At 50.8% G+C, this 26,820-nt stretch overlaps 1 protein-coding gene across 4 annotated transcripts in view; it reads right to left on the minus strand.

Annotated features, from left to right (window-relative positions):
• Nucleotides 1–2,524: 2,524 nt before the first annotated feature.
• Nucleotides 2,525–26,820, minus strand: part of Stpg1 (sperm-tail PG-rich repeat containing 1) — a 47,356-nt gene continuing 23,060 nt past the window's right edge. For all 4 annotated transcript variants that reach the window (XM_013519578.1, XM_013519577.1, XM_013519576.1 and 1 more), the window contains 6 exons: nt 25,066–25,167; nt 21,302–21,472; nt 16,439–16,547; nt 13,570–13,735; nt 5,855–6,045; nt 2,525–3,775 (listed from right to left, as the gene is read on the minus strand). In XM_013519578.1, coding sequence (XP_013375032.1) covers nt 3,699–3,775; nt 5,855–6,045; nt 13,570–13,735; nt 16,439–16,547; nt 21,302–21,472; nt 25,066–25,167 — 816 coding nt within the window. In that variant the 3' untranslated portion in view covers nt 2,525–3,698. The remainder of the gene's footprint in view (nt 3,776–5,854; nt 6,046–13,569; nt 13,736–16,438; nt 16,548–21,301; nt 21,473–25,065; nt 25,168–26,820) is intronic.

The following is a 26,820-nucleotide window of genomic DNA, read 5'->3' on the forward strand; positions in this document are numbered from 1 at the left end:
GCCTGGCAAGCCTGAGGTCATGAGTTTGATTCCTGGTACCAAAAAAAAAGTTAAAATTAAGGCAAAATCTGAGTGTGGCGATTTACAGCTGCAATCACATCATTTTGGGAGAAAGAGGCAAATGGATGGCAGGTTTAAGCCCCGCCTGGACAACTTAGTGACTTCATGAGATCTTTGTCTCAAAAAGGCCCAGGGATGGAGCTCAGTGTGAAGGCCCAGGTTTCAATCTCAAATGCATTTTAAAAAATTAAGGTGAAAAATCCATGATAAACAAAGTTTCAAAATTACAGATGAGGTCAATATTACAGATGCTTCCTTTTGCCTCGGGCTCCAAAATGCACCGCTGGGGGACCGTGTGGTGCATACAAGGTTGCTTTGCCCCGTCCAAGCCTCACTGCTGCTGTGACATCCCCCAAGTGTCACAGTGAGGTGGTGTGCGAAGCTCAAAGGATAGGCGTGCAGAGCACCAGTGCAGCGCCAGTTAGTGGAGTTCATGTTTATTTCCTGCCGTGCTTCCTGCCCAGCTTCCTTCCTGGAGCCAGGAGCCATGGGGGAAACTGAAAGCTGGTGTTTCCCAACTCAGATTGCTCATCAGAATCCCTGGGCCTCTCTCTCCCCACCTCTCACCCCACACCCAGGCCCTACCCTGGAGCGATGTGACATCAGCATTTCCAGGTGCGGAGCCAGGCAGCAGAACTTTGTGAAGTTCCCTGGGCAATTGCAGTTTGCAATCAAGGCCAAGAGCTGCGGCTCCCCGGAGTTTATGGTCACACAGGCCTTGAACACTTGCAATGTCTTGACCTAGAATACTGCACTTACAGCATCGCCTGCGTTTTCACACAGCCTGCTGCAGAGCGCTGGGAGGGAGCTGGCAGCGTCCCATCCTCTTGCAGCTGTGCAGCCTCTAGCAAAGCCACAGGGGCAGCAGGGAAAGACAAGGGCAGTTGAGCCTAGAAAAGCCACTTGCACCCCAAGGAGAGGGCCACAAGCCTTGAGAAACTTTTTCACAAGTTTCCTGCCCTTGTGAAAGTCAGGGAGGAAGGTAGCTCCTGAGCCCCGCAGCTGCCATCCAAGATTACCATTCACTGCAAAGGGGTAGAAGGTGAAAGGAGTGGAAAGAAGGTGACTATCTTAGAAAGGCGGCTGGTGGCTGGTGAGGAGGGCATCGCTGCCTGCAGGTGACTATCACCCAGTGACTTAGGGTACATGAGAGCACGGAAAGGGGTGAAGGAGGAAGCCCAGAGAGAATGGCCGAGTAAAGAAATAAGAGGATGGAAGAGAGAGAGGGAGAGAAGGAAAGAGGGAGGAGAGGAGGAGAGATGGACGGAAAATACACAAGCAGATAGATGGACAAATGCAAGGCCAGATGAAGGCCTGAACAGCTGTTTTTATTTATTTATAACAGCTGTTTTTATTTATGTGCAGTACTGGGGATTGAACGCAAGGCCTCCACACTGAGCTACATCCCTGGCCCTTTTTATTTTTTGAGACAAGTTCTCTCTAAGTTGTTCAAGCTAGGCTTGAACTCATGACTCTCCTGCCTCAGCCTCCCAGAGTGCTGGGGTTAGAGGATGTGCCACCATACCCAGCTAATGAAGCATCCGCTCACCTCTTGCTACTTGAAGCATGGCCCCTGGACTAAGCAGCATCAGCACCACCTGGAGTTTGTTAGAAATGCAAAATCTCAGGCCCCACTCCCAGCCTACTGCATTTGAATAAGATCTCCAAGTAACCAATTAATACTATAGGTAGTATTAGTTAATACTACTTATTATACACAGCTACCTTAAGCCTAGCTACATACATTACTATCACACCAAGAACTTTAATAAAGATACTAGTAAAGGTCAGTGAAATCAGACTTTGAGGGCTGGGGCCTAGGCATGCTCCTGAGCCGAGTCTAGTAGCCAGCTGGGGCTTGCGGATCTCGGCTGGAGGGAGCTGTGAGGAGCCTATGATAATTTAACAAGGATGGAGTGATCAAAACAGACTCTCTGAGCTCAGCATCTTGGCCTGGCCATGTGGGCTGTGGGCACGGATTCTGATTGGCTGAGAGCTGTTTGCTGTTCTCTCCCCAGCCCTCTGTCCTGACTCACCTAGAGGGGCTTGGGAGACACAGGCTTCACTTCATGGAGCCCGCTGAGGCACCAGGAGATTTCACGTTGTAAGGAATTCCCCACTCTACTGACTGGCAGATCCAGAAGCCACTGGTTGGGGTTGCTCCGGATACTGTCGGAGAGCAGCAGCCTCAGCTCCTGCAGCCCCAGTGCCCACCCCACCTGTTTCACTCAGCGCATCACCGGATGCGGCCCTAGGAGCTTTAGACCCCGGAGCCCCTGCGCTCCTTCCTGCCAGCACTTCCCTTCCAAGAGAAGCCGAGGGCCTGCGCAGGCGCACAGAGTAGCCCTGCCTCTCAATCCAGAGCCCCTGCTCTCGGGGACAAGGCGCTCCAGGCTGCTTGTCATTCATTCCAAGGCCACAGGGCCTTTGTGAGAATCTAAGTTCACAAAAAGGCCAGCTCTTGTGGGAAGCAAGAATTCAGTTTAATTGAATATGATATCCATCCTTCTCCCTCCCTTGGCCTTCCCCGAAGAGAAAGCCAATCAGCAGGCAGTTCTGACCGGAAGGCCCAGGATGCGCCACTCACGGCAAAGTAAAGGGAAAGGTGTGAGGAAGGAGGGTCTGGCGTGGGGGACCAGGTGTGGGGGAGCAAGGAGAGAGGGGGTGTGGGGAGGATGCACGGAGACTCCTGCTTACAACGGTCCTGGACAGCATCAATATTTGGGGAAGGAGAGGGTGCACAGTTAGGTCTATCTAATCTCGGTTCTTCAGTTCTCTTCTTGCATAGGGAAAAAGATTTGGCAAGTCAGAAGAGATCCATGAAAGACTGCCAAACTTGGTCAACAGGTCTTTCTTGGACATTGGTGGAGAAGCTCAGTGAGGAGGGTGGATGGAGACCAGGTGCAGGCAGGGAAGGTGAGGGTGACAGCCCACAGACGCAGGGCACAGGTGGCCTTCCTGCCCCTTGAACTGCTATTTCCAGGGCTCGAGTTCCACAGGGCGCTGTCACATCTGCTGTTGGAGCAGAGCTATAAACTTTGGGGCAGCCTCCCCGGGGGTGAGTAATGAGTAAAGGTGACCAGCTTCCAGCTTCTTCCGGGAAGTGCCCTGTGAAGGTTCAGGGGGCCTGGCAACACCTTCAAGTGTCTGCCGCAGGAGTCACTGGCCCTTCCTGGCTCTTGGAAATCAGGAGTCTGGAAGCGAAGGGCAGATGATTGGGTCCACACCTGGGCACGCTCAGACCCCAGACACCTGGCTAGGCACCAGGTTTCTGGGCAGGGACTGCCACCAGCTACCTTCATGGAGGATGGATTCTCTTCTGTGGAGTCTGTGCTTCACGAATCCCTGAAGTCTGTGGAAGAGTTATGCCAGACAGAGCCACCTGCGCGGGTGCAAGGGAAGTGACCAGGGCCTCCATCCGCTCCTCCTTGCTGCTCAGGAAAACGCTGCAGCTGGTGGGGTGAGTTAATCTCCCAAGGCAGCTCGAGACAAGGTCACCCCAGCCGCTGTGCTACAGCACTGGGCAGGGTGACTTCGTCAGCAGCCGCATGTGAAACACACGTTCTCCAAGTGAACGTCCTCGGAGCTGGGGTGGAGGAGCTGTGGACCAAGGTTCTTCCTGAGCTCATGCGGCATTACTACATCACTGGCACCCATTTTTTGTCCTCGTTGTAGAGGAAGGACTGCTTCCCTGGGAGCTCGGGCTTGTATGTGGCTGAGGAGAGAGAGAGAGACACCGTGAGGAGAGAAAGGCGAGGGCGTGAGTCTCCAGCTTTCTACCTCAGACCTGGAAAGGCCAGGGGAGCCCTGTTGCAGCCCTGTGTCTCACAAGCAAGGATGGAGTGGAAGAAGGAAAGGAAGAGAGAGAGACAGAGACAAAGAGACAGAGACAGAGAGAGATAGAGACAGAGAGATAGACAGAGGGAGAGGAAGAGGGAAAGAGGGAGAGGAGGGAACTGGCCCCACACTACTGGGCTCTTAACTGGCCTCTGCCAAAATGACACTCTGGCTCTCAGCATTCTTTAACTCTTTTTAACTTCTTTAACAGAACAAAATTTGCAAAATGCTTTTGTATAAAAATCAAAAATCACACTGAATAAAGCAATATTTTTGAAGAAGCAAAGGGTTAGCGTGGTGGGTTTTGTTTTGATCCGGTCAGGAAATTTCCAGAAAGCCGTGACAGCTGCAGACATGGCTTCCTAGGGATGAGCAGCCAGGACAAGCCTGAAGTGACAGGAAAGTCTTCTGTCAAAGTGACTTGGCTGGTGAGGGTCCCTTGGATCTTCTTGGGGAAGTCCTGAGGGAGGCCCATGGCTGCCCGGTCTGTCTGCATCCCTTGGAAGCCATGAGGGATGTCAGGAAGCCCCTCATGGAGGCTCACGTTGGTGGAGGTGAGCACGACAGCAGCAAGCCGCCTGTACCCATGTGCCAGGCACCTTGCACTCAGGTGAAGGTCCTAGAGCAGTGGTGGCGAACCTATGGCACGCATAGGGCAGCGGGCACGCAGACACCTCTATGTCAGCACACAAGTGAAGTCATGCCAGCAGCTGAGCACTGCATACTCAGGTTTAATTGCAGTGTTGGCATTCTGCAATAAATAAGTGGGTTTTGGGTTGCAGGTTGGGCACTCACTCTCTAAAATTTTCTCCATCACGTCCTAGAGGATGGGGCCAATCAGGATCAGACAAGGGTCCCTGCCTGTCCTGAGGCCTCTGGGAGCTCCCTGCTTGTCTGAAGACAGGCACCTTTGCTGGACCAAATTGTGTTCTCCTGGATCAACCAGATTACCCCAGGGTCAAACCTGGGCTGTCTTGTTGGTCTGATTATCACTGCATCTGCAGAGCTGAGGTTGCCCAAGCTAGGATAATGCTTCTCTTCCCATCCCAGTTCCCTGACATTTTTATCACCTGTGAGTGTCTCCCCTACCAGACTGAGGCCTCTAGGGTGTGAGCACCAGTCCTGTCACCTTAGCCTCCAGGGTGGGAGTGTCCTTGGTGCGGGATGAAAGGTGAGCATCTCAGTTCTACCTTCCTCTGCCCGTGCACCTGCCACACTTGTCAATCACCAATGCTACCAGCTCTGGCCACTGTCAAGGTGTGGCAATAGCTAAGGGGAGCTACAGAGAGCTACAAACAAGCAGACAAGTACAGAGGCCACCCATGGGAGCGAGCCCCTTGAGACGTCAGCTCTCAGGGAGGTCCCAGATGTGACGAGCTTCACTGCTTAAGCTCATCTGTAGGAAGGGAGTGGAGCTAGATGGCTTCACAGAGCAGCTCCATTGGACGGTCCCTATCTTCTTCCATCAGAAACAAGGTGCGGGGTGGAGGGGATGTGCCTAGGCCCTCTGCCATGCTGCCAAAGAGCTGTGGGCACCTTGCTTTCCAGACCTTCCTCCCTATAAAACATGTTGGCCAGACTAGGACCGGTGCCTTAAATATTTTTAAGAACAAGGACTTTTCTAACAAAAGCCATGGCCCTATAGTACAGTGTCTACATGTTCCAAATCTGCAGACAGTCCAGGGTCACCGGCCGCCCACAGCCCATCCGTGACCTCTTGGACCTTCCTGGTCCTCCGTATGAATCCCTGACACCGATCATCTGTAAGAGCCCTTTCACCTTAAAAAAACAAAATATTTTTATACTCTGAAAATGTGAGCTGAGAACGCTCCTAAATCTGCCCTCACCCCTGTAAACTCTTTGGCAAACAGCCCATAAACCAGTGGTGTTTGATGGCTCAGGAATGGCAAACAAGCCCAGATTAGGTTTTCACAATCATTTAAAACAGTCCTCTGACCTGGACCAGGAAGGCCTGGCTGGGAAGGAGCCTTTATCCACCGGCTGGTGTTGGACACAAAGGACGCACTAGAGATGAAATGCTTGGTGGGTCCAGCGTAGTCCACAATCTCATACTGACCAGGGCCCGGAAGAGGTGGCTTTGGGGGCAGAGGCAAGGGCTGGGCTGAGAAGTTCAGGACGGGGTTTTTCCTTTGGAAAAGACAAAATGGGAAGTGTCACTAAAGCAGTCTATTGGGGCAATGCCAACTTTAAATGTGGCCAAACCATGCTCAGCATCAGGGGATCTGTGAGAGGTCCAGACATGGCTTCAGGAGATCTGACCAGTAGCCTAGCTCCTCTGCTTGTAAGCCCAGGGTCCTTGGCCTCGGTTTCCTCATCAGCACAGTGGTGATCATAGCAGTACCTACCCCATAGTCTCATGATCTGGGTTACATGAGATGATGCACTGGAAATAAGGTACTCAGACAGGGCTAGCACACAGACCTCACGATGTGATAGCTGCAACACTATTGCTGGACCAATCAGGAGAGACAAGCAGCACTAATCTCACATGCTGATCCTGATCAATTAGTAGTGCCTGGCTGGAGCTTTGTAAGATGAGGCCTCACTGGTCTTGGTGATCCACTTGTGATGTCTGCTATGGCCAGGCTATGTGAAGAATCACCCCATACTCTGCGTCCCTTCCAATTGTGATCCCTTCGTCAGGCCTTGATTCACAGTTCCACCAGACTGCCAGGGCCTGCCCATCTCCAGGTTGTTGGCAGTCAAGCCACTCTGCCCACCATGCTGGCGAAGGGCTTCCTCCTTCTGCCTTACCCCCAAAACTTCTTCTGGATCTTCCACCAAAGGGGGACAGAAGGTTCTCAGAGCACAGGACAGCCAGGGAGCCTCACCTCACCTTGAAGCAGAGAAGGGAACAAGGGATTCCTGGCCCCTGGTACCCTGATGCCCTTGGGCCACTACCTTCTAAAACCAAGACAGCCAGGAGGGCCTAGAGACATCTGGTCAACCTCCTTATATTGTTAAAGAACTTGGTGTCCAACAAGCAAACATAACACAAGAATTCATGTGTCTGGGGTGCAGCAATTTGGAGAAAGCATCATGGCAGAGGAGAGTTGGACTCACAGACCAGAGTCTGAATCCTGGGCATGCCACTGCTGGCTGTGAGACCTGGGATGGGGCCCCTGAACTCTCGTACTCTGTGTCTGTAACAAAGAGCCAGAACGCCCAGTCTTCACAGAGGTGAAATGATGAGTAGAGAAAAGGTATGTGAGGCACCTCTCGTGGTGCCACCACGCAGAAAACGCTCAATAGATGACACAGCTGTTATTATGAACATGATCCGCTTTGCCACAGAGGAGCAACCAAGCTTAGGAAAAAGAGTTAGGGCCCCCTCGTACTAGATTCACCCAGAGGCAGGGGACCCTCTTCCCACCAGAAGCCACCATCAATCTGCCTGAAGCATATGCCTTGTGGTGGAGGAACAGCTGGCTTGCATGCTTACATTTAGAACGCAGGTGCCCACAGGAAAAGGGGATACACCGCTTCACTCCCCCTCCCCCACCCTCCATGGAAGAACAAGTTACCAGGTGTAATTGACAACCTCTCCCCTTGTAAATAAGTGCTGGCCTCTCCCTCTGCTGGCTGTGGCTCCCCCTGCAAAGCACCCCTGGAAAGTTAACGAGTGGGCGATTTGCCTCATTGGGAGACGAGCTTGATTCCTGGAAATCAGTTCTAGATTGAGCCAACCAATATATGAGGCCACCTGTTGGTCTGGGTCACCTCCCATTCTTTGAGAAGACCATGGGGTGGCCACTGTCCTAACCAGGGCCTCTTGCACATGGCTGCAGCCTGCTGGTCCTGTATCCCATCAACACTGGCCAGAACAGCCCGAGGGGTGCCTGCGTGGTTCTACCAGCTCCCCAGGTGGAGTTTGGGCCTTAACCCCAGCGCTAGGGGTCTTAGGTGAGCACCAGCCCTGTGTGCAGCTCCCTGCCTGGCGGGGGGAGTCCAGACTGCTCAGTGCTAAGGCCCAGATCTGAATGTTCCCGAGCACCGGGCAGTCCACTTCTAGTGACAGTCATGACTGGTGACAGCAAAGGCAGCACTCAGAGCTGGGCTTCAGTGTCCCTGTTCACCAGCTGTGTGTCCTTAGAAAGGCGCCTTGGCCTCCCAACCCTCCCTGGTTTCTTTGTCTGTGAAACAGTGGGTAGGAACACCTGCCACCCAGGATTACTAACTAGATTAACTAACTAACTTGGGTTACTCTTAAACGTGAGAGCACAGACATACTGAGACCCTGTCTCAAGAAAACCACTGCAAAATAAAAAGAGAGTTAAGACACTAATCCCTACTGGGTGAACCCAGAAATCCACACCGGGGAGGTAACATTTGCCCTTGAGCAGAAAGGTGGGGAGGGGCATTCTGGTGTGGGTTCAGCAGGGGTGCAGCACGGCCCACCTGGAGGGGGATCGGAACACAAGGGGAGAGGCTGCCTTCAGCCTCCACTCGTGTGGGATTTCTGCCTGTTCTCTCATTCCTGACAGCCCTTTACAAATCCGATGAGCAAATAAGGGAGAGCAATCTGCAGGCCACTCCACCCAGCCTGGCGTCCTGTGCCCCTTGCTCTATTTTACCTTCCTAACCACTCAGCACAGCACTGTCCTGCCACTCTGTGCCTTTGCCCGCACTGTTCCTTCTGCCAGGGACCTTCCCTGCAATCTCTGATTCATTCTTCCCATTCCCACACTTCAGGGAGCCCCCTCCCGCCCCCTCCTGTCAGGGGAGGGTCCCTCTCCAAGGCTCAGCAGAGCAGCACGGGGTTCGGAGGCAGATGGCGCCTGATGCCGGGCCCGGCTCTGGCACTGCCCTTTAGGATGGGCCTGGTACCGCTGTTCTCTAGAGGAGAGGTGGGCGATGACACGAGATGCCCCATGGGCCAAGTCCTCAGCTCAGTGTGTCCGCCTCTCGAAACACGCTGGAGATACTCCCCTCCATTTATAACACCTGGATTTCCATGTGTCTGCTTGCCTCGCTTTTTAAGGGAAGAGATTGTGTCGGACACAACTTTGAGGGCCTCGTGCCTGCTCTGGGGACATTCGCTGAACTGCAGAGAAAAGCAGAGAGGTCGAAGCAAGTGAGGGTCCCAGACCCTGATTCCCACCCGACGTGTTTTCCCTTATCCAGGTTCCTGGTGTTGAGGAGCGGTGGAAAATCACTAAGGTCAAGCAGATCATTCCCAGGGCAGCCCCAGCGCCTGGTGAGTGGGGCTTTTATGAGCCTCATCACTTAGCTCTGACAGCCATCCTGCTCTAGCCCTGTGGAGAGAAAACTGCCATCAAAGGCCCTGAGTGGCCGCTACCGGATTAACTGTGTTGGCAGCTTCCAAGGTGAGCTGTTTGCAAATGGCCCCAAATAATGAATGTCCTCAAGGACTCAGCAGGTCACCTGGGGAAGGCATCCCTTTCGGGGCACTCCCAGGCACTGGCTCATTCTGCCTCAGGGATTCCCAGGGTTGGGAGGGAGAAAGGGGCCATTTTTCTCAACATTAAAGGGCAGCCGATTGCCTCTGGGTGGAATGCAGTATCTGTTTAACGGAGGAGTGGGTGACAGATTACAGCTGCTTGGGAAGAAGCACCCCATATCTAATTGAAAATCCCAGGGGAACTTTAGGTGGGTCCAGTGTAATTAGCTAACTTGGAGCAGGGCCAAGGGGCTTAGTTCTCCGGCTCTGGCTGTGACAGGACCGTGTCCGTGTGAAACCAGCCGCTTAAGAGCTCCAGGAAGTGGACCAAAGGGTTAGCAAGCTGTCTCCAGGGGTTCCCGCTCCTCTTGGTGAGCGCAGGTTGGGAGGTGGCAGAGGAGAAACTATTGTGATCTCTGAAGCCTTTATCTGACTCGGCCTACCTCACTGAGTCACCACTCTGCTGGGTATGGAAGACCTCCAGCAGTGAAACCTCGGAGGGCACGTACTTGGCTCCCCAAGACACCCTGGGAGCGGCTAGAGCCTCCCGCTTTGAGTCAGCAAGGCAGCCACAGGATGGGATCACCTGTGGCTGACACACCGTGAGCCAGGCCTGGCGACGCCCCATGGGGCCACCAAGGACCGGCTGTCACGCTCGCTGGGGTAGAGCCATGGGAGTTCGATGGGACAGCTCCTTCCACCCTGGCAACCACAGTCCCCAGGCCATGAGGTGTTAATGACTGTGAATCCTCGGAGCTAAGTGAGTTTCCCCCCTCGAAGCCTCTCAGGCGGGTCAGTGGCGAAGGCAGAGGTGCCATGTGTCCTGGCCCAGGGTCTGTGCCAACCCCCTGCCCACACAGCCTGTGCAGCCTCCCCGGCCCATTCCCTGCCCTGCTGGTCACCTCCTGAGCACTTGAGTCACATCCCCCATCCTCTCGCTTCTCTATGTCAGTAACGTGGGGCCAACAATGCCAGGGAGCGTCCACACCAGCCCAGTTCTCTTCCTCCTGAAGAAAGCAGAGCCGGCAGACTCTTTAACAAGCAGTCACCCTCCCCAAGGACAGAGGGCAAGCAACTCCAACCCTGGACAAAGGAGGCCGTTCTCGTGTTGTGTCGTGTCATGTCACACACACGTGAAGCCTGGTGGCGCAGGTTGCACGGGTTTCCAAGGGATGAGCGCGATAAAGACTGCTAGATTCCTCAGCACAGCTCCACGTGGCCCCGGAGGTCACAGGCGCCCGGATCTGATGTGGACAGAGTCGGGATGACAGTGACAGCTGGATGCGGAGGAAGCAATGCACATTCCTGGGGACCCAACCCCCCCAGATCATGGCCCCAGGAGACTTCTGTCCCTTGCTGCCCCTCGGGGCCACAGGGAGAGAGAACTGGAACTGGGCGGACTGGAGTTGGGATGTCCCTTCAACGTCCCCTCATCCAGCTGTGTCTATTCTATTTCCTCTCATCCGGCGTCACTCACCACAAGAGAGGGAGGCTTCCAGGGAAGAGTCGGAAGCCTCTCTGTTTATCTTCTCGCTTTTGAAATAAAACAGCAGACTTCCCAGTGCCACCCTTTCTGGGTCAATTTAAAAATGTACATTTTGGGCTGGGGTTATAGCTCAGTGGCATAAGCGCCTGCCCAACAAGTGCAAGATCATGAGTTCGATCCCCTGTGCCTCAAAAAACAAAACAAAACAAAGCAAAACAGAAAACATTGGGGCTGGGGATTTAGCTCGGCGGCACAGTGCCTGCCTGGCAAGTGCAAGGTTGTGAGTTCAATTCCTGGTACCGGGGAAAAAAAAACAACAACAAAAAATGTACACTTTGGACCTGCTCTTCTGAGTCCAAATGCACTGTGAGCCCCTCTGTGCACGCCCCCTCAAGTGTCCTTGTGAGAAAAGTTGGGGTCTGAAGCACCAGACAAAGGCAGAGAAGGGAAGGCCCAGAGAAGTGCTGAGAGCAGCCGTGGACCACAAAGGTTCTGCTGCAAACCTCGAGGCACTCTCCACTCATCAAAAGGAACCCAGGGAGGGGCCACTGGATCTAACAAGTTCCCTTCCTGCAGACCTTCTCAGAGCCTTTAAATGCCTGGGTGCACGGGGATGCTCCCAGAAGCAGAGGGTCAGTGTGCAGACCACGGATCTTTCATTCACACAGCACAGAGGGAGAGCAGGTAAGCACCGGCTGCCCCAGATGCTCCCTACTGCTGCCTGTGGAAATGCAAGTGGCCGTGAAAGCTCGGGGGCCCCCTCAGGAACCAGCTTTTGTAGCGAACTCCCCTGCTCCCGGGTGAACCTGGCTGACAGTGTGGGGTCCCATTCACCTGAGCACCCCCACACCCTCCAGTGCAAAACCAGAGCCCTACAGGGCCTGCTGACGGACAGGAGCAAATACCGGAAAATGAGAATAATCCTAAACCGCTCTTCCAACAAATACCACACGTGAGAACAATTTTAAACTGCTCCTCCAACCCTGAGCAAAAGCTGAAAGACTCTTCCCTGGGTGAAAAGATGAAAATTGAGCGAGCAGGGCAGGGGAGACAGCTCAGCGGTCAGGTGCTTGCAGCGCATGTGCAAAGGCCCTTGCTGCGCATGTGCAGAGCCCCGAGGTCTGTCCCGGCACCACAAACAGAAGGACAACAACAGACTATTCTCCACTCTTCTGTCTTATGTCACCATTTTCCTTGAGGAAGCTTCCAGAGTTGGGCTGAGAGCTTGAGCTGCCCTCCCCAAGAGCAGCTGCACCCCATGTCCTACTGTGTCTGTAGGAGGTAAGGTGACAGCTGCCTGGGGGTGGCTGTCCCTTCCCCAAGTGTGAACAGCAGGTGAGGTCCATGCGCTGAGATGACACAGGGAGCCCCACAAATGTGCACAGCTTCGCTGCGTCAGCTGGGGAAAAAAGCACTTCTCTTTTCCAGCTCCTTGCGTCTAATCCTAACAAAGCCCACGCAGGTGAGATTCCCATCCCCGCTGTACCCAAGGCCCCAAGAGACAGGAGCTCAGGAGGAGACAGAGCTGGGATTCACACTCAGATCTGCGACAGGCTAGGCCTGGCCTCGTAACCACTCTTTCGCTGGCGGAGGAGAGAAAAGGCTGTGACCTGAGCCAGCCTGGGGGCAGGAAGTCACTGACCTTTGGAGGGAGCTCTTCCTGGACACTGGCCCCGGGGCTTAGGAAAGGTCAACCTCCAGACCCAAAGCCCAAGGGCCAGAAAAGACTTCCCTAGCAGCCTCCATCTGGGGTCTAACTTCCTCCTCTAGATTCTGTGCGACTTGGAGGACCTGTCACGTGCTCCTCTGACCCGTCCCCTTGCCACAGGACTGCCTGGACTTCCAGCCCGCTGCACCTGTGGCCCCAGACACCTGCCTGGCCTCTCTGGAAGGGTTTAGGTTGCAGCTATACGCTCAGTCCCAACCATGCCCCTCCAATGGCCAGGCCTGCCTGAGGGGCTCCTCAGGGAAGCGCGGAGGGTTAGATGGTGACGCCACTGACCTCAACAGCAATCAATTCTAAAAGTTCCATAACCGTTTGAGGATTATAAGCCTTGTGTATTTTTAAGCACCTAAGATAAAAGGAACATTAAATATGTTGGATATTAAAATGAAAACATGGGTATCCGCTTCCAAATTTTAAATTTGTATTACTATTAAGTAAGCCACCGTGTGCACCTACCGTATGTCTAACATGTACAATATTTTTACTCTGAAGGCAACTCTATGAGGCAAGGTCACACAGCAGAGCTGAAGTTCCAATTCTGCAAGTCTGACCAGCTCCAAACTCTGGGCTTTAAATCTCCATCAGTACAAGCTACACTGCTTCCCTGTGTCTTGTCACCCCGTGGAGATTTTATCTCATGAAAATAGAATAATGTCAGCACCCAGAGAGTATAGCATCATGGGGCATGTGGGAATATCAGATAATTCTGAGCCCTATTGCCTATGGGTCCTCACATTAGCTATGTGTACTTAGCCAAATCTCAGCCTCACTAAAGCCTACCTTCTTCTGCAAAGTAAGAATAATTATTCTTATAATAGGGCTCTCATAGCTGAATGAGCTTTTAAATTCTGGGAACATAGAAATTGCACAATTAATATTTTGCTTCCAACAAGTATTTACTGAGCACTTACTACGTGTTAACTAGGGCTTGTGACACAGCGCTGACCCCCTCCCCCTCTGCCTGTGTTCGGGTGGTGTCCCAGAACCACCCTGCAAAAAAGGAGCAGAAGGAGATGGAGAAGAAGAATCAGAACTCACGGGATAACAGACTTTTTCAAAACTTTGGTGCGATCATTTGGGTTGTAATAACCGGGTCCTGGGCCTGTTGACGTCAGTTTTAATCCACGGTCAGTTTTTGATTTAAAACAAGACATTAATATCTTTGGTGACTGCTTCACAAGGGATTCGTTGATATCATAATGCCCTAAATAGAAAAAAGAATTAAGACAGAATAAGGAATTGTTCTCAAAATAGAAAAAATAAATGAACAGCAGAACCTTACCCCAAGTGTCTTTGTAAGGCGATAACAGTCCAGGGTGGTCAAATGGCACAGCGGCCCGAGCCAGCTCAGAGCTACACTCCCTGCGCAGAGAGCACAGGTTGTGTGTGTCACACACTGAGCGCGCTTGCTCCTCACCGCAGCCTGGTGTGATGGGCACAGCACCTCCACTCTTGACACGAAGAAGGTGAGACTCAGAGACGCCAAATGATGACGTTCCTCTCACCAGGGACAACTCTCTCAGTCTGCCTGGAGGCCAGCCCCCTCCTCTACACAGCAAGAATAATAAAAGCTCCCAGGCACAGGGGTCTCATGATAGTAAAATACTATTTTAATGGTTGCCTTATAAATATTACATAAGCAATAAGTATTTGTGGAGCACCTCGCACGTAGAGAGAGGTCTACCTGGCTCCGGCGCCCACCTCCCACCACGCCTCTACGCTGTATCTGAAGAAACTGGATAAGAAGCCAGTTCATTTGTGCACAAAGCTTCAGAGGGGAAAAAGCCCTGAGCCAGAGCGAGGGGAGGGGCTGACCCCCTCAACTGGTGGTAGCCTTGAAAACAGGTGCAGGTGTTAGAGGTAAAAACAGCAACACCAGGCAAAGGCCTCTGAGACGCCTACACACTGGGACCCAAGTTTCCCATTCCTTGGGAAGAATGGAAAGGTTCGAGGTCCTCAGCTGTCCCGGGAAACAGCCTGGAAGTCCCTGTCCAGGGGCAGGGTGAGTACCAGGGCCAATCTGACAGGATGTCAGCCCTGACTGTAATAAATGTGAAGCCCACGAGGCCATGTGGATGTGTTTTGAAAATATGCACGAGTGGGAAAAAATAAAGCCTAGAAGTATTTCAAATGTTTAAAGCAGTGTAAACTGCATCTTAATTGTTTTAAATAGAACTTACTTGTCCATTGCAAAAGTTCTGAAAACAATAGGGTCCAGATCAGCAAGGTTTTATTGAAATGACCTTCTCCCTTGATGGCAAAGGTGAGGGAAACCAGGTGCTCTGAGACACGGAGGCTAAATCACCCTTGCACTGAAGGGCGATTTGATCACAAGCATCAAAATTCTCAAATATTTTACATACCTTTTACCTTAGCCATTCCACTTTAAGCAATTTATATAAGGAAGGGTTTTTTGTTGTTTCGTTTTTTCTTTTTGTTTGTTTTGTTCTCCAGGACTGGGGAATCAAACTAGACCCTCTGCCCTGAGCTTCAGCTCCAGTCCTTTTTTATTTTTTATTTTGAGACAAAGTCTCATCAAGTTGCCCCAGTTGCCTTCAAACTTGTGTGTGACCCACCTGCCTCAGCCTACTTGGGTGTAGCTGGGATTACAGGTGTGCACCACCCAGCTCGGGAACTACGTTTCACCTTTGCCTGTAAAATGGGGATAAAGGAACAACGGCTCCCTGAGAATGTGTCCTGTGGAGGTTTGAGGCATTCAGTGTGGCAACATATGCACAGCCTGGCACACAGGGGGTGCTTGGCAGGTGCCAGGATGCTGTCTCCTGCTGTGCTGGGTTACAAAGAGTTGGGGATGACACAGCACCCTCCAGGAAGGAGCAGACCCGTGTGGCTGGCTACGGATGCCCACAACCCAGGGCTCCCTGGCGGGGACTCTGGCCAAGCCCCAGGGACGCCAGTTTTTTCCTCCACGCTAACACACAGGTGGGGCTTCGCCCTCAGATGACGCAAGGCGGGAGCTTTCCCAGGCTGAGCCTCCTAATTAGCACTGGGTTTGTTCTGCAACTTGACTGATCTTCTCAACTTTAATCTGGATTTGCTGAAATCTGATGGGCACTGCAATTTTCTCCACAGCTCCCTGTGCAAGAGGCGCGACTGCAGAAGGCAAGCCTCCCTACCCTCCTCCGGGCTTGGGGCCCAAGGCTCCCTGCGGGGGGCTCCAAGGTCCCTCTCACTGATCTAGTAGCACACAGGGTGCATGCACAGAAGCACCACGGCCTTCCCGCAGCCGGGCTGTGTGCAGTCCAGAGGTTCCCAGGGGCACTGTAGCAGGACAGGCCAGAGGGCTCCTGGGTCAGACAGCTCTGGGCTTGGGTCTGCCACTTACTGGCCAGGTTGACACTGGCCCAGTCATTTCAACCCTGGAGCCTCCAGTTTGTCACCTGAAAATCAGGGCTAAGCGCATGGAGCGGTGAGGACAGGCGCCTGCGAGCTGCGTAGGAAACACCTCCCTGTGGAGCAGGTCGGGAAACAGCTGTCATACCCGCCGTGTTCTAGTGAGGCGACCAGGTCACACAGCCCAGTACCAAGTCTGTGCTAAAGGATCAGGATAAACTGCCACTCTGTCTCCCTCCCTGGCCAGGGGCTGCAGTGGCACCTGAAGCACGTGAACCTGCAGCCTTTTGAGGAGAGAGGCCACTTGGCACCTGGCTGTGTAGCTTGGTCACGGGAAGGGGCAAGAAGGCTGCTGGGGACATTTCCAGGGCCAGCCACATTGCACCTGGAGAGGAAGTCTCTCCCTGCCTCTTCCTCTGCCCTCCCCTCCCCCTCCCCTTCCTCCTCCCACGGCCCAATGCCATCCACAGAGAACCCTACAAAGAAACAGGCGCCTGGGTGTCAGAGCTGGAGGGCTGAGCGTAGGTGAAGGGTGGCCCAAGGAGCTGCTTACCTGGAGCGGGTCCCTTGTCAGCGGCAGCAAACAATCCTCTTGGGGTTTTGGATATAAACCCAGCTCGGGCGGACACATTATTTTGCTGCTGGCAGCAAGAGATGGAAGCCTGGGGAGGAAAAACACCTGATGTGCTCAGCCTCCGTCCCCCATTGTCCCAACACAAAGGATCTGTGATCCCCAGCAAGTCTGGCCACCCAACACGGTGCAGAGGACAGCCCCTGTGTGACCCTGCTCGGGCTGTTTAACCTCTCTGAGCCTGGGTTTTCTCATCTGTACAATGGCTCCAAAAAGTAACTCCCTGCAGGGAATGGGGTGGAAGGGTACCAAGGCCAGCAGAAATCACCTGTAGGAATGTGTTTTTCTAAGGGCGTCCTGCTGTATGCACAAATTACTTTTCATCATTTTTCTACTGATTTTATTCTTTTCAGAACACTTAGCACTACCTGTCCCCACCCTGATCCCTAGCTACATTCCTCACTGTTCAAACAGTCCCTCCATAAACATAGCATTTGGGGTACACACGAGAATCCTACATTTGAGATGGTAAGCGCTCCCTTGGCTCCACTGTTCTGGATTGACCAGAAATTAAGAATTTTGCCTGTTCCCCGCACTAGGCGGTTGAGGATACCTACTGTGTTCCGAACGCTAAAACTAACGAAGAAAACAAACTCCTGAGCGCATTCTTCTGTTACACATGAATCACAAATGTTTTAAATGCCAATTTGCAGCCAGTCTCCTATATTCATAGATAACAGATGCAATAAAAAGCATGCCTGCGCTCCCTCCCTGGGAATATTTACTGAATGAGTGAAACTGGGTAGTGGTGCCAGGATGGTTTGATTTTTCTGTGATACTCTCTTGTCAAAAAAAAAACGTTTCTTGACATATGCAGACGGCATTTGGATTGGGTGTTGACAAAGGTGGAGGAGTTTTGCTTTTCCCAGGGTCCTAATGGCCAGGCTGCATGCAGAGAGGGCAAACAAAAAGGCCAGATGGGCAGGCTGATAATTAGTGGCCACAGGAGAGGAGCCAAGCCGCCCGAGAGTAGGTAATAACATGGTATCAAGGGAAAGCGTTCCAAGGGAGAAGCAGGGGATCGCAGTGGCCCAGGCAGAGCGAGGCCCAAAAAACCTCAAAGTGCAGCGTGGCTAACAAGATTATCAGATTCCTACTCCTGCCAGCTGACTCCACCATTGTTCTCCTGGGTGGAAAACTTAAAAAAGTCTCCTGCAGACAAAACAGCGCTGCAGCTTTATTCCTCACCCAGACAGCAAAGCCACTTGGAACGGGGGCGTTTATGTATACACTGTGACATGGGAAGGTTTCGCCATTAGACTAGGAAAATAGTCCGCAAGTTCCAAGATCAGGCAGCAGAGCTATTGGACTGCCATGCAGAGAAGAAGCCCGAGATCTAGTTAAGCAGAAAATGTGTGTGGATGGGGCTGCAGCATGACCCCGACTCTGGTGCGAGGGACCAGGGAGAAGAGGCTGAAAGCCATCGCACCTGGCTGTGAGGCATGGGTCACCTTGGCAAGCAGACTTATGAGGGTCTTTAATTGCAATCCGCAGGGCTCCACAGTGCTCGAGAGGGTTTTGTGATGAGTAGGTGTTATAATTATACTCAGAGGCACATTAAAATAGTAATGAACAATAAAAAGGTAGATAACAGGAAGTTGGGAGATCTTTTTTGAATGGGATCAAGAGACCGAAGGAGAGGAAGGAAAGGGCATGAAAACAGGAACGCTGTTTTCATGCTGTGAACATGTACCAACTCTGCACAAGGACTTGCAAGCATGTACTAACAGGTGCCAGGCATTTAGCTCAGTGGCACAGCGCCTGCCTGGCAAGCACAAGGTCGTGAGTTTGATTCCCAGTACCGGAAAAAAACCAAAAAACAAAAAAAAAAAAAAAAAAGCATGTACTAATAAATAGAAAATATTAAAACCAGGAAAAAATTAAATCTAGGTGGCAAAAAATAATTGTAATGAACAGAACCCACGCACCTACTATCTGTTGATCTGCTGGCAGAGCACACAACTTTGCCTTAGGAGATGGTCCCTGCTAGATTAACATCTGGACAGAACAGAGGGCTCGTCCTTTGATGTCATAGACATTCACTGCATCCGGGGCCTATGCCGGGCACAGGAGAGATGACGCCGGGTGCTTTAAGGCACACATGGGGGTGGCACAGCCGAAAGACATAGGGCCCCCATGAGCACAGTCCACGCCGTGTTGGTCTCCCTGTTGCCCTGGTCCCCTGGGAGTGGCAAGGGTGCCGTGGCCGTGCACCTTCATTGTGCTTCCGGGGACCACAGCATGTCCCCTCTCCTGCTAGCCCAGCAGTCTCCCCGCTCGCCTTCCGGGACCCAGGCTGCAGTTCTCCACACAGCAGCTGGAGAAGCTGTCAGAAACAGTGCCTCACTCACACCGCCCACACTCCCCCTGCCACAAGCTTCTCCGTGCAGAGAACGAAGTTCCAGCTCCCTGCCGGGCCTTTCGGATATGCTGACCCAGCCACTGCCTGCCGCCTGGCCTCCCCTCTCCTCCTAGCTCACAGTACATAGCCATTCCAGCTTCTTGTAGTTCTCATGGACAGCTCTTTGCTGTCCAGGACCTGTGCACAATTCTGAACTGTCTTTTAATTCTCGGTCTCAGCCTCTGAGCCTTCTCTGATCACCGAGGCTAAAGGGTGCTACTGCCAACTCTGTATCTTCGCACCCCCCCATATTCTGTTGCAGCTCCCTGCTCAAAGCTGACCACAGCTTGAAATTATTTTGTTTGTCTGCCCAGTTCTTGCCTGAGTTCCTCATTGACTACAACTGTATCACCAGCCTGGCACAGAGTAGAAACAGAGCTCATGAAGAGAAGCCTGGCAGGAGCAGCACAGCAGGACTAGCTGGGCATGATGGCGCACACTTGTAATCCTAGCACTCTGGAGGCTGAGGCAGGAGAATCTCCATGAATATGAGGTCAGCCTGAATTACACAGTAAGACCCTGTCCAAAAAAAAAACCCAGCAAGACTCCAGGTATCCTCCAGCTGCCCACTGATGCCAAACAATCCATTTGAACTGGGTAATTTAGGGCAAGTCCCATCACATCTCTGAGCCTCAGCTTCCTCTTCTGTAAGTTGAGAATAAGATCATCTATGTTGTGGATTCTTGTGAGTATGATATATGATGAATAAGTAACTCTTAGCATTTAGTCCATGAGAAGTATACTACCATCATTACTACATTCACCCTATTGTCCCAAGGGAAGACTTTCTGGAGTTGTACCACCCAGTGCAGTAGAGGAGCTGTGGGTATTGTGGCTATCAAGCCCTCAAAATACAGCTTTCAGGGCCAGGGATATAGCTCAGTGGCACAAGCGCCTGCCAAGCAAGTGCAAGGTCCTGAGTTCGATTCCCGGTACCAAAAAAAAAAAAAATACAGCTGTCAAAATACACACTGGGCTTTAAACACTTAGGACAAAAATAATAATAATAATAATAATAAAAAAACACTTAGGACAAGAAAAGAATCTTCCTAAAATATCTAATTAATAATTCATTAATTAGATCGATTATCTGTTGAAATAATATTTGGGATATTCTGGGCTCAATAAAATATATTGTGAAAATGTATTTTACCTGTTCTTTATGTTTTAAATATGGCTACTAGAAGATTTTATTTTGCTTGTTTGTTTTTTGTGTTTTTGACACAGGGTCTCACTATACAGTTCAGGCTGGCCTTGAGCTCACTTTGTAGCCCGGGCTGGCCTCGAAGTCGCAACAATCCTACTGCCTCAGCCTCCTGAGTGCGGGGATTACAGATGTGTGCCACCACGCTGGGCATTCTAGAAGATTTTAAACGACACAGCTGGATCCTGCTACATTTCTACTGGGCAGTGGTGGTGTAAAGCTCAGATTGGCTCGAGCTCACTACAGTGGATGGACTCAATCATGGAAGATAGGCAGGGTCTTTGTCGTTAGAAAAATAAATATGATTTATGAATATTACAAAAGCGGACATCAAAAAATGAAGTAGTGAAGGACAAATATGTTTCAGTACACATAATAGTGTTACCATTTTCTGTACAAGTCTCATTTCAGAGTACTTGCATATTGCATATAATAATGGCTTCATATAATAACGCCACAGGGCAGGCAGGATTAACTCCGTCTTACTACTGTGGCTCCAGGGTAGCGGGACCTGCCCAAAGACTGTCCCAGCCTCTCCACACGCTGTTTAGTCCTTGCATACTAGCTCCCAGCTGGGTTATGTCATTTTGGATTAATGTTAACACTGCGAGGTAAACAGATATCCCTGTTTTACAGCCCAATAAACTAAGTTCTGAGAAGGCTAAGGGACTTGCTCGAGGCCATACAGTTAGACTGCAGGTTGAGATTTGACCTGAACCTTCCCATCCGTACCATTCTGCCCAGTGATTACGTGGCCGTCACGATTGGCAAAGCAAGATAGCTAAAAATAAAAAACTTCCTGACGCAGACAGATAGAAGCCAATTTTCCCAAAAAGAACCTAAACATTAAATGAATGGTAAATAAACAGATAAAGGACAAAAGAAGGTATCACTACTACAAAGGAGAAAACCATGTGCCTGAAAGGCTGTGTGACTGGAATGATTAGATTAAAGGTATTTTTCACTGCACAGGTCTGCTTACTGGTGTCCACTGGCCTCCACATCACCCACGCTTCTCTCTGGGTTCAGCAAAGTCCCTATCAGATTCTGGCACAGAATTCATCCCCATTGGGTAGACAAGTGCAGCACTCAGATACTATTTTCCCAAGCTCCTCCTCGTTTTCATTTCAGCAAACCATTCATTCAATGTGTTTTTAGCCCGCAGACTCGGTGCTCTTACATTATAATGGTTTGGGGCCGGGGTTTCAGATTTGAGCGCTTTCACACGGATCGGTAACTGGAACATGCTGGAGCAGGAATTACTGAAGTCTTTCTTCGATGCAAAATGGGATGGGAGAGTGTACGCATTCGCCGCAGGATATTTAGAAATAATGGTGTCCAGCCGGGCGCTCTGTGAAGAGAGAAAAAGCCACAGGAATCAGTGCTGCCATGGAATCTTGTGTCTCTGAAGGACAGGTGTCAGAAAGATGGCACCTAGCACCAGGCCTACAAGCGTTTTCTAAAAGGTGACATTGTGGCTGGTGACAATGATAAACTGACCTCGGGCTTTGAGCATTCGCTTTTGGAAAATGCAAGTTCAGGCCTGTTTGATTGCTATAAACCACCTCGAATTATTCATCTTCTGTTTGGGACTTGGCAAAAATAATTTTGCCATAAATGCATTTCCACCCAACCCTGTTCCGGGCCACCTAGACTTGATTCATCAGCTGTTGGGTAATTCATGCAGTGGGAAGCTTCAGACTGTCTTTCCCCAACTGAGGCTTTCCTCCTGCGTGAAACTCTGTATCTTGTTCCTAAGGTTAAGTGGTCCGAACGGCCTCAACACCAGTGCTTCCAACATCTTAGAATCAGAAGGCCCAACAAGACTGGCCGTCCACCCGTGCCTCCTAGCCCCACCCAGCAAATTACTGTTTTCAAAAAACCCTACCATCTTTCTGCTATTTCAACAGAACCAATACCATTCCTTTCAGGAAGCCACGACAAAATATTTTCAGTTAACAAACAAACAGAATCAGTGTTTGCCAAATGAACAGGGACAAAAGCCATAGAAACTCGGTGATAACATCGCTTTAGTCTCGGAGAGCATGGCAAGTATTGGAGTCTGATAAAACAAAATATTTCCCATAATTTTATGGTTAAAAGCTTGAGAACATTACCCTGGGTGTTCTGGGCTTGATAGGAGTGGATGACTACACAAGCACAGAATCTAAGGGAAGCCGAGGGGCGCGTGAGCTCTGGGTCCCCGCTTTGCCCTGTGCTGGTGGTGATGATTCTCAGGTCTGGTTCGCGGACCACAGTGGTCTGTGGGGGTAGGCGGGTGAACCACCAGACACAAGAGTCTTCCCATTCTGATCCTAACCTGGGTTCGAGCCCCAGCTACACCTCCCTCTAACCATAGTTATCTGTTGATGTTCTCAGAAGTAAGCCCACATACATTTGCCTTTGCATTTTGGCCAATTGTTTACCACGTACTTTTTGTTTCCTTTAATTCTCCTGACAACTCTGAGTGGTGGGTGCTGTACTGGGATTATTCGCACTTTGCAGGTGAAGAAACCTGTTTCTTAAATGGTAAGACCACTATTCTCAGCCAGGCGGTCTGCTTCCTTATGGAATGGCCAGAGACTCGATTCCAAAGAGGAATTAGCTGGGAGCATGGCCCTGGGGTTATAGCAAACTTAGTTGATCATGGAATCTTTTGGGGCTTAAAAGACCTATTAATTTTACATTTTGGGAAAAAAATTCCCAATAGAGGCAAGTTTCATAAGGTATCATAAAAGGGTTCATTTCAGAGTGTAGCTAAATTAACAGTCACCAGTACTCCACACCCCTGGGTTAAACTGTGGTGTCCAGTCTGGCCATACGATGGTATTTATGAACCACCCTGAAGTACATACGAACTTATCCACACCACTCCTGTCACCGTGCATATACAGAAAAGCTACCAAAGTCCCCACCCACCTGCCTCACTTAATGTCTTAGTCAGTATGTGTACAATTACAGCGCAAAGATTTGGAGTGTCTTAATGAGGCGCTTTATATCATTGGAACTTAGAGAGGTGACAGGTCTTCTCAAAAGGCTGGGTGGAGCTGTTCCAACAGGCACCAGGAAGTTTCTAAAATGTATAGACCCACGGAGTTGTTTGGTCAGCCTCACCCATCACCACACTCCTCCGGGCCATGGTGATCTCTCTCTGATGAGGTCTATTCTAATTCCCTTCGAGTCTTGGGATCCGGAAGTAGAAAAGATGCTACATGTGGAAGGGGAGAAATAAGACATTCTCTTCCGGGTCATGCTGGAGCTGGCAAACATGTGGGGACTCTCCTGACAGACTGCATCACTCCATAAGGCCCCTACCCAGGAACACAGAAACTTAAGTGTTTAGAAACACAAACTCCTATGGCCATCAGAGGGAGGACACAATGCAATGCCTGTCTTCTTCCTGGTCTGGTTCTGAATTTTTCAAAGTCCCAAAAGGCCCCCTGAGGTACCATAATACTCAAATCTTCTCTCAGGCCTCAGACAACCCAGCCTTCTCATTTGCAAAGTAAATTGCAGGTGAGCTCCAGCAGGGCATCGGTCATGGGTTCCAATTCAGTCCCTTTCTTGGCACCGAGAAGGAATACTGTTTGGAGAAGAAGCTCTCCGAGAGAAGACCTGGGCGTTGCAGGAAATCTTCTTCGTGAGTCAGCTGGTAACAATCATAATATTTAGCATGTGTATAATGTTTTGCAGTTTCAAAGAGTATTTTGCACACTGCAATCTGCCCAGAGCCTTCAGGGAGTCTTCACTTTTGTGAGGCAACTGGGACACAGGAGGGTGACGTGCCTGAGGTCACATCGAGACTCCAAGGCTGAGTCAGGGTTAGATCTTCAGGTTGTTTTCTGTGCCAGGACGTCATGAGACGGTACCGCTTTTGCCGATCGCTTTTCAGTCTTTTCCAGCAGGGCGGTGGGTAGAGCAGCGGAATAACAGAGGTCCGGATGCTCTGTGAGCTCGCTGGGGGCATGTGCAGCCTGGGCTTCTCGGGCAATGGGGAGTTAACTCCAAAGTTGGCTTCCCCTTGAGTGTTCAACTCTGCCAAACTCGACTTACAGTAAGAAGTGGATGTGTTCAGTGTGTTTTAAAGGTACTACATTGTGTAGTTAAAAAAAAAAAAGGTACATCATTTCCAATGTCAGGCCTCGCAATACATCTGTGCAAAAGGTTATTATAAACTTTCAAGAGACGGGAAGGTACGTGTGTTTTGTTAATGTCAGATCTGGCTTTGCTTTCTTTTTCACTTTTCTACCCCAGCTAGCCTTGCCCTCGTTTGGCTCGTTTGCCTAACTTAATCTATTTTTCTTGCTGATTTATAAATATTTTTAAGACAAGGATGATCAAGTTGAGGCATAGCTCACACCTAGTACATGTGAGTCCCTGGGTTCGATCCCCATCATGGCAAAAACAACAAAACAGAAGAAGACTACCTTCGCCCAGGTCTGGTCAGGGTCAGGGGCACATCTTCCAAGAGCTATTTCACTGTTAAAGCCCTCAGGAAAGATAAAGTCCCACACTGTACAAGGAAGAGAAATGGGGAGAGGGGTGGGAATCAATAAAGTTCAGCCCCACTGCCTGCTTTGTTTTTGGTTCCATCTGGTATCTCAATAATTTGAACAACTCCATGAAATCAAGCAAGAGTAAAAGTCCTATTAGGACAAGGTGTATAAGAGTAACATTTTCCCGGCATGCCTAAAATTCTCAGGGAGATACTGGCTCAATCTACTCAGCGATGACAAAATTGGTTTGGATAATCAATTCCGGATATTCCTCTAGCTTCTCTTCCCACCCTGGCAACATGTGACAGTGGAATTTACATGCATGAGATTTCAGGAGGTGGTGACTCTAATTAGAACCACAGGCCTTGGGAGAGAAAGGACTGCAGTGTGTGATTATACACTGATTGGAGGAAATGACTGACCAGTTGCTTAAGAGAAAAGCTCTCACCATAGAAGGAAAAGTGCAGGTCCCTTTCCTGGACAACGAGACACTGCTGAACACTGGAGACTGGTGGGTGATGTTGTAGGACCCTGGACCTGGGACATCATTCTGAAAGGGAAGAGAATGTGGTCATGTGGTGGTGTCAGGAGGATAATGCAATTCATCTGTGCTTTTCCACCAGCTTTACATTCATTACCGCTAAGCCTCCCCATAATCCTACAAGACAGGTGCCACTGTCACTTGGTGGATGAGAGCCCAGCCCCCACATTCCCAGCTTGCCCAATCTCCACCTCAGATACCGAGTGACGGGGCAGGAATTCCAACTCAGGCAGGGGCCTCCCTGCCCCTCGCTTTTCCCCACTATGCCATGCTGCGCTGCAAAAGAAAGCTGTTGTTTTTTCGTGCCATTAGAGAAATGAGCATAAAAAGGGAGACCAAACGTGACCAATGGGCAAGGCAGCGTGTAGGGATTGGGTAAACCAGACCCACGGTGAGGGAAGGGTGACCGATTTCACATTAACCACACCCCACCTGACTCAGCTTCCTCCGGCCTTTGAGAAGAGAAATCAGGGAGTGTTTCTGTTTATAAAGCAAAATGAAACAAAAACAACCTTCATTCCAAACAACACCGTTTCTGACTCTCAGACAAAAAGAGGCGAGCTCCTGAGGCTCAAGCGTTGACGGGGGCAAGTATGCTGGGGAAGAAGCCGTGGCCCTGAATTCACAGCTGGGCCAGCCCATTGTAGCTCCTTTGCCGTGTGAGCTGTCAGGGGAATGTCCGGGCTGGCTAGGACAGTGTGGTAAAGGAGAGGGCCATGAGCAGCTTCCTCTGTGCTGAATTTTACATGCAGCACATCCCCCGGCTCTGGCCCATAGCAGATGGGAGCAGGGGAGCTAATTCCTGCTTCTTAGGTGACCCAGGTGGACACAGCGGAGCTGGTGGCCAGGGACAGTGAGGCAGGCCGCAAGAAGCACAGCAGAATGAGGTTCACAGACAGCCCATGCCTGGAGTTCAGAGCACTGGTGTTGTGGGTGCAGGTGTGACTGGGAATAGAGAAACAAGGAAGAGAATTTTCCTAGGCTCCGTGTGCAGTACGGCCTCGCCTTACTTAGCTCTCACTGAGGGCCGGGCACTATTCTAATACTTTACATTACTCACTCATTTAATCCTCACTAAGGATTAGATCTAAGATGAGAAGATGAGGCTAAGAGAGAGAAGACCCACGGTCACATCACTGCAAATATCAGAGCCGGAACTTGAACTCAGACGCTCTGACCACACAGACTACTCTTCCCCACAGAATCAAACGAACTCTCAGATGAGATTGTGTGGGACAGAAACCCACTGAGTTCTGAACCAGGAATTCTCATCTTGCTGATGCTGCTAACTTCATGATCTTAAGCAAATCACCTTGTTTTTTTGTAAAGTCAAGGTGTTGGGCATTGGGATGCCCTTTGAGGTTCCAGAGTCCCCAAGCCCAAGCTACAGCTGCAGGGGCACATGGGAGTGTGACTTTTCTAGATTTCAGCAGCAGGCAGGGAAGATGTACGTCTTTAGCTCCCAGCCTACAATCACATGCTCAACATTGCTGTCAGTTCACAAGAACTATGTGCATATTCACTTTCTCTGGGGAGCTAGAGATGCCAGATAAAACTGAAGATATGGCCAGGCATGGTGGCACACGCCTGTAATCCCAGCACTCAGGAGGCTGAGGCAGGAGGATCATTGTGAGTCCGAGACCAGCCTGGGCTACAAAGTGA

This window comes from Chinchilla lanigera, unplaced genomic scaffold (assembly GCF_000276665.1).
Source record: "Chinchilla lanigera isolate Chin_1 unplaced genomic scaffold, ChiLan1.0 scaffold00051, whole genome shotgun sequence".
NCBI lineage: Eukaryota > Metazoa > Chordata > Mammalia > Rodentia > Chinchillidae > Chinchilla > Chinchilla lanigera.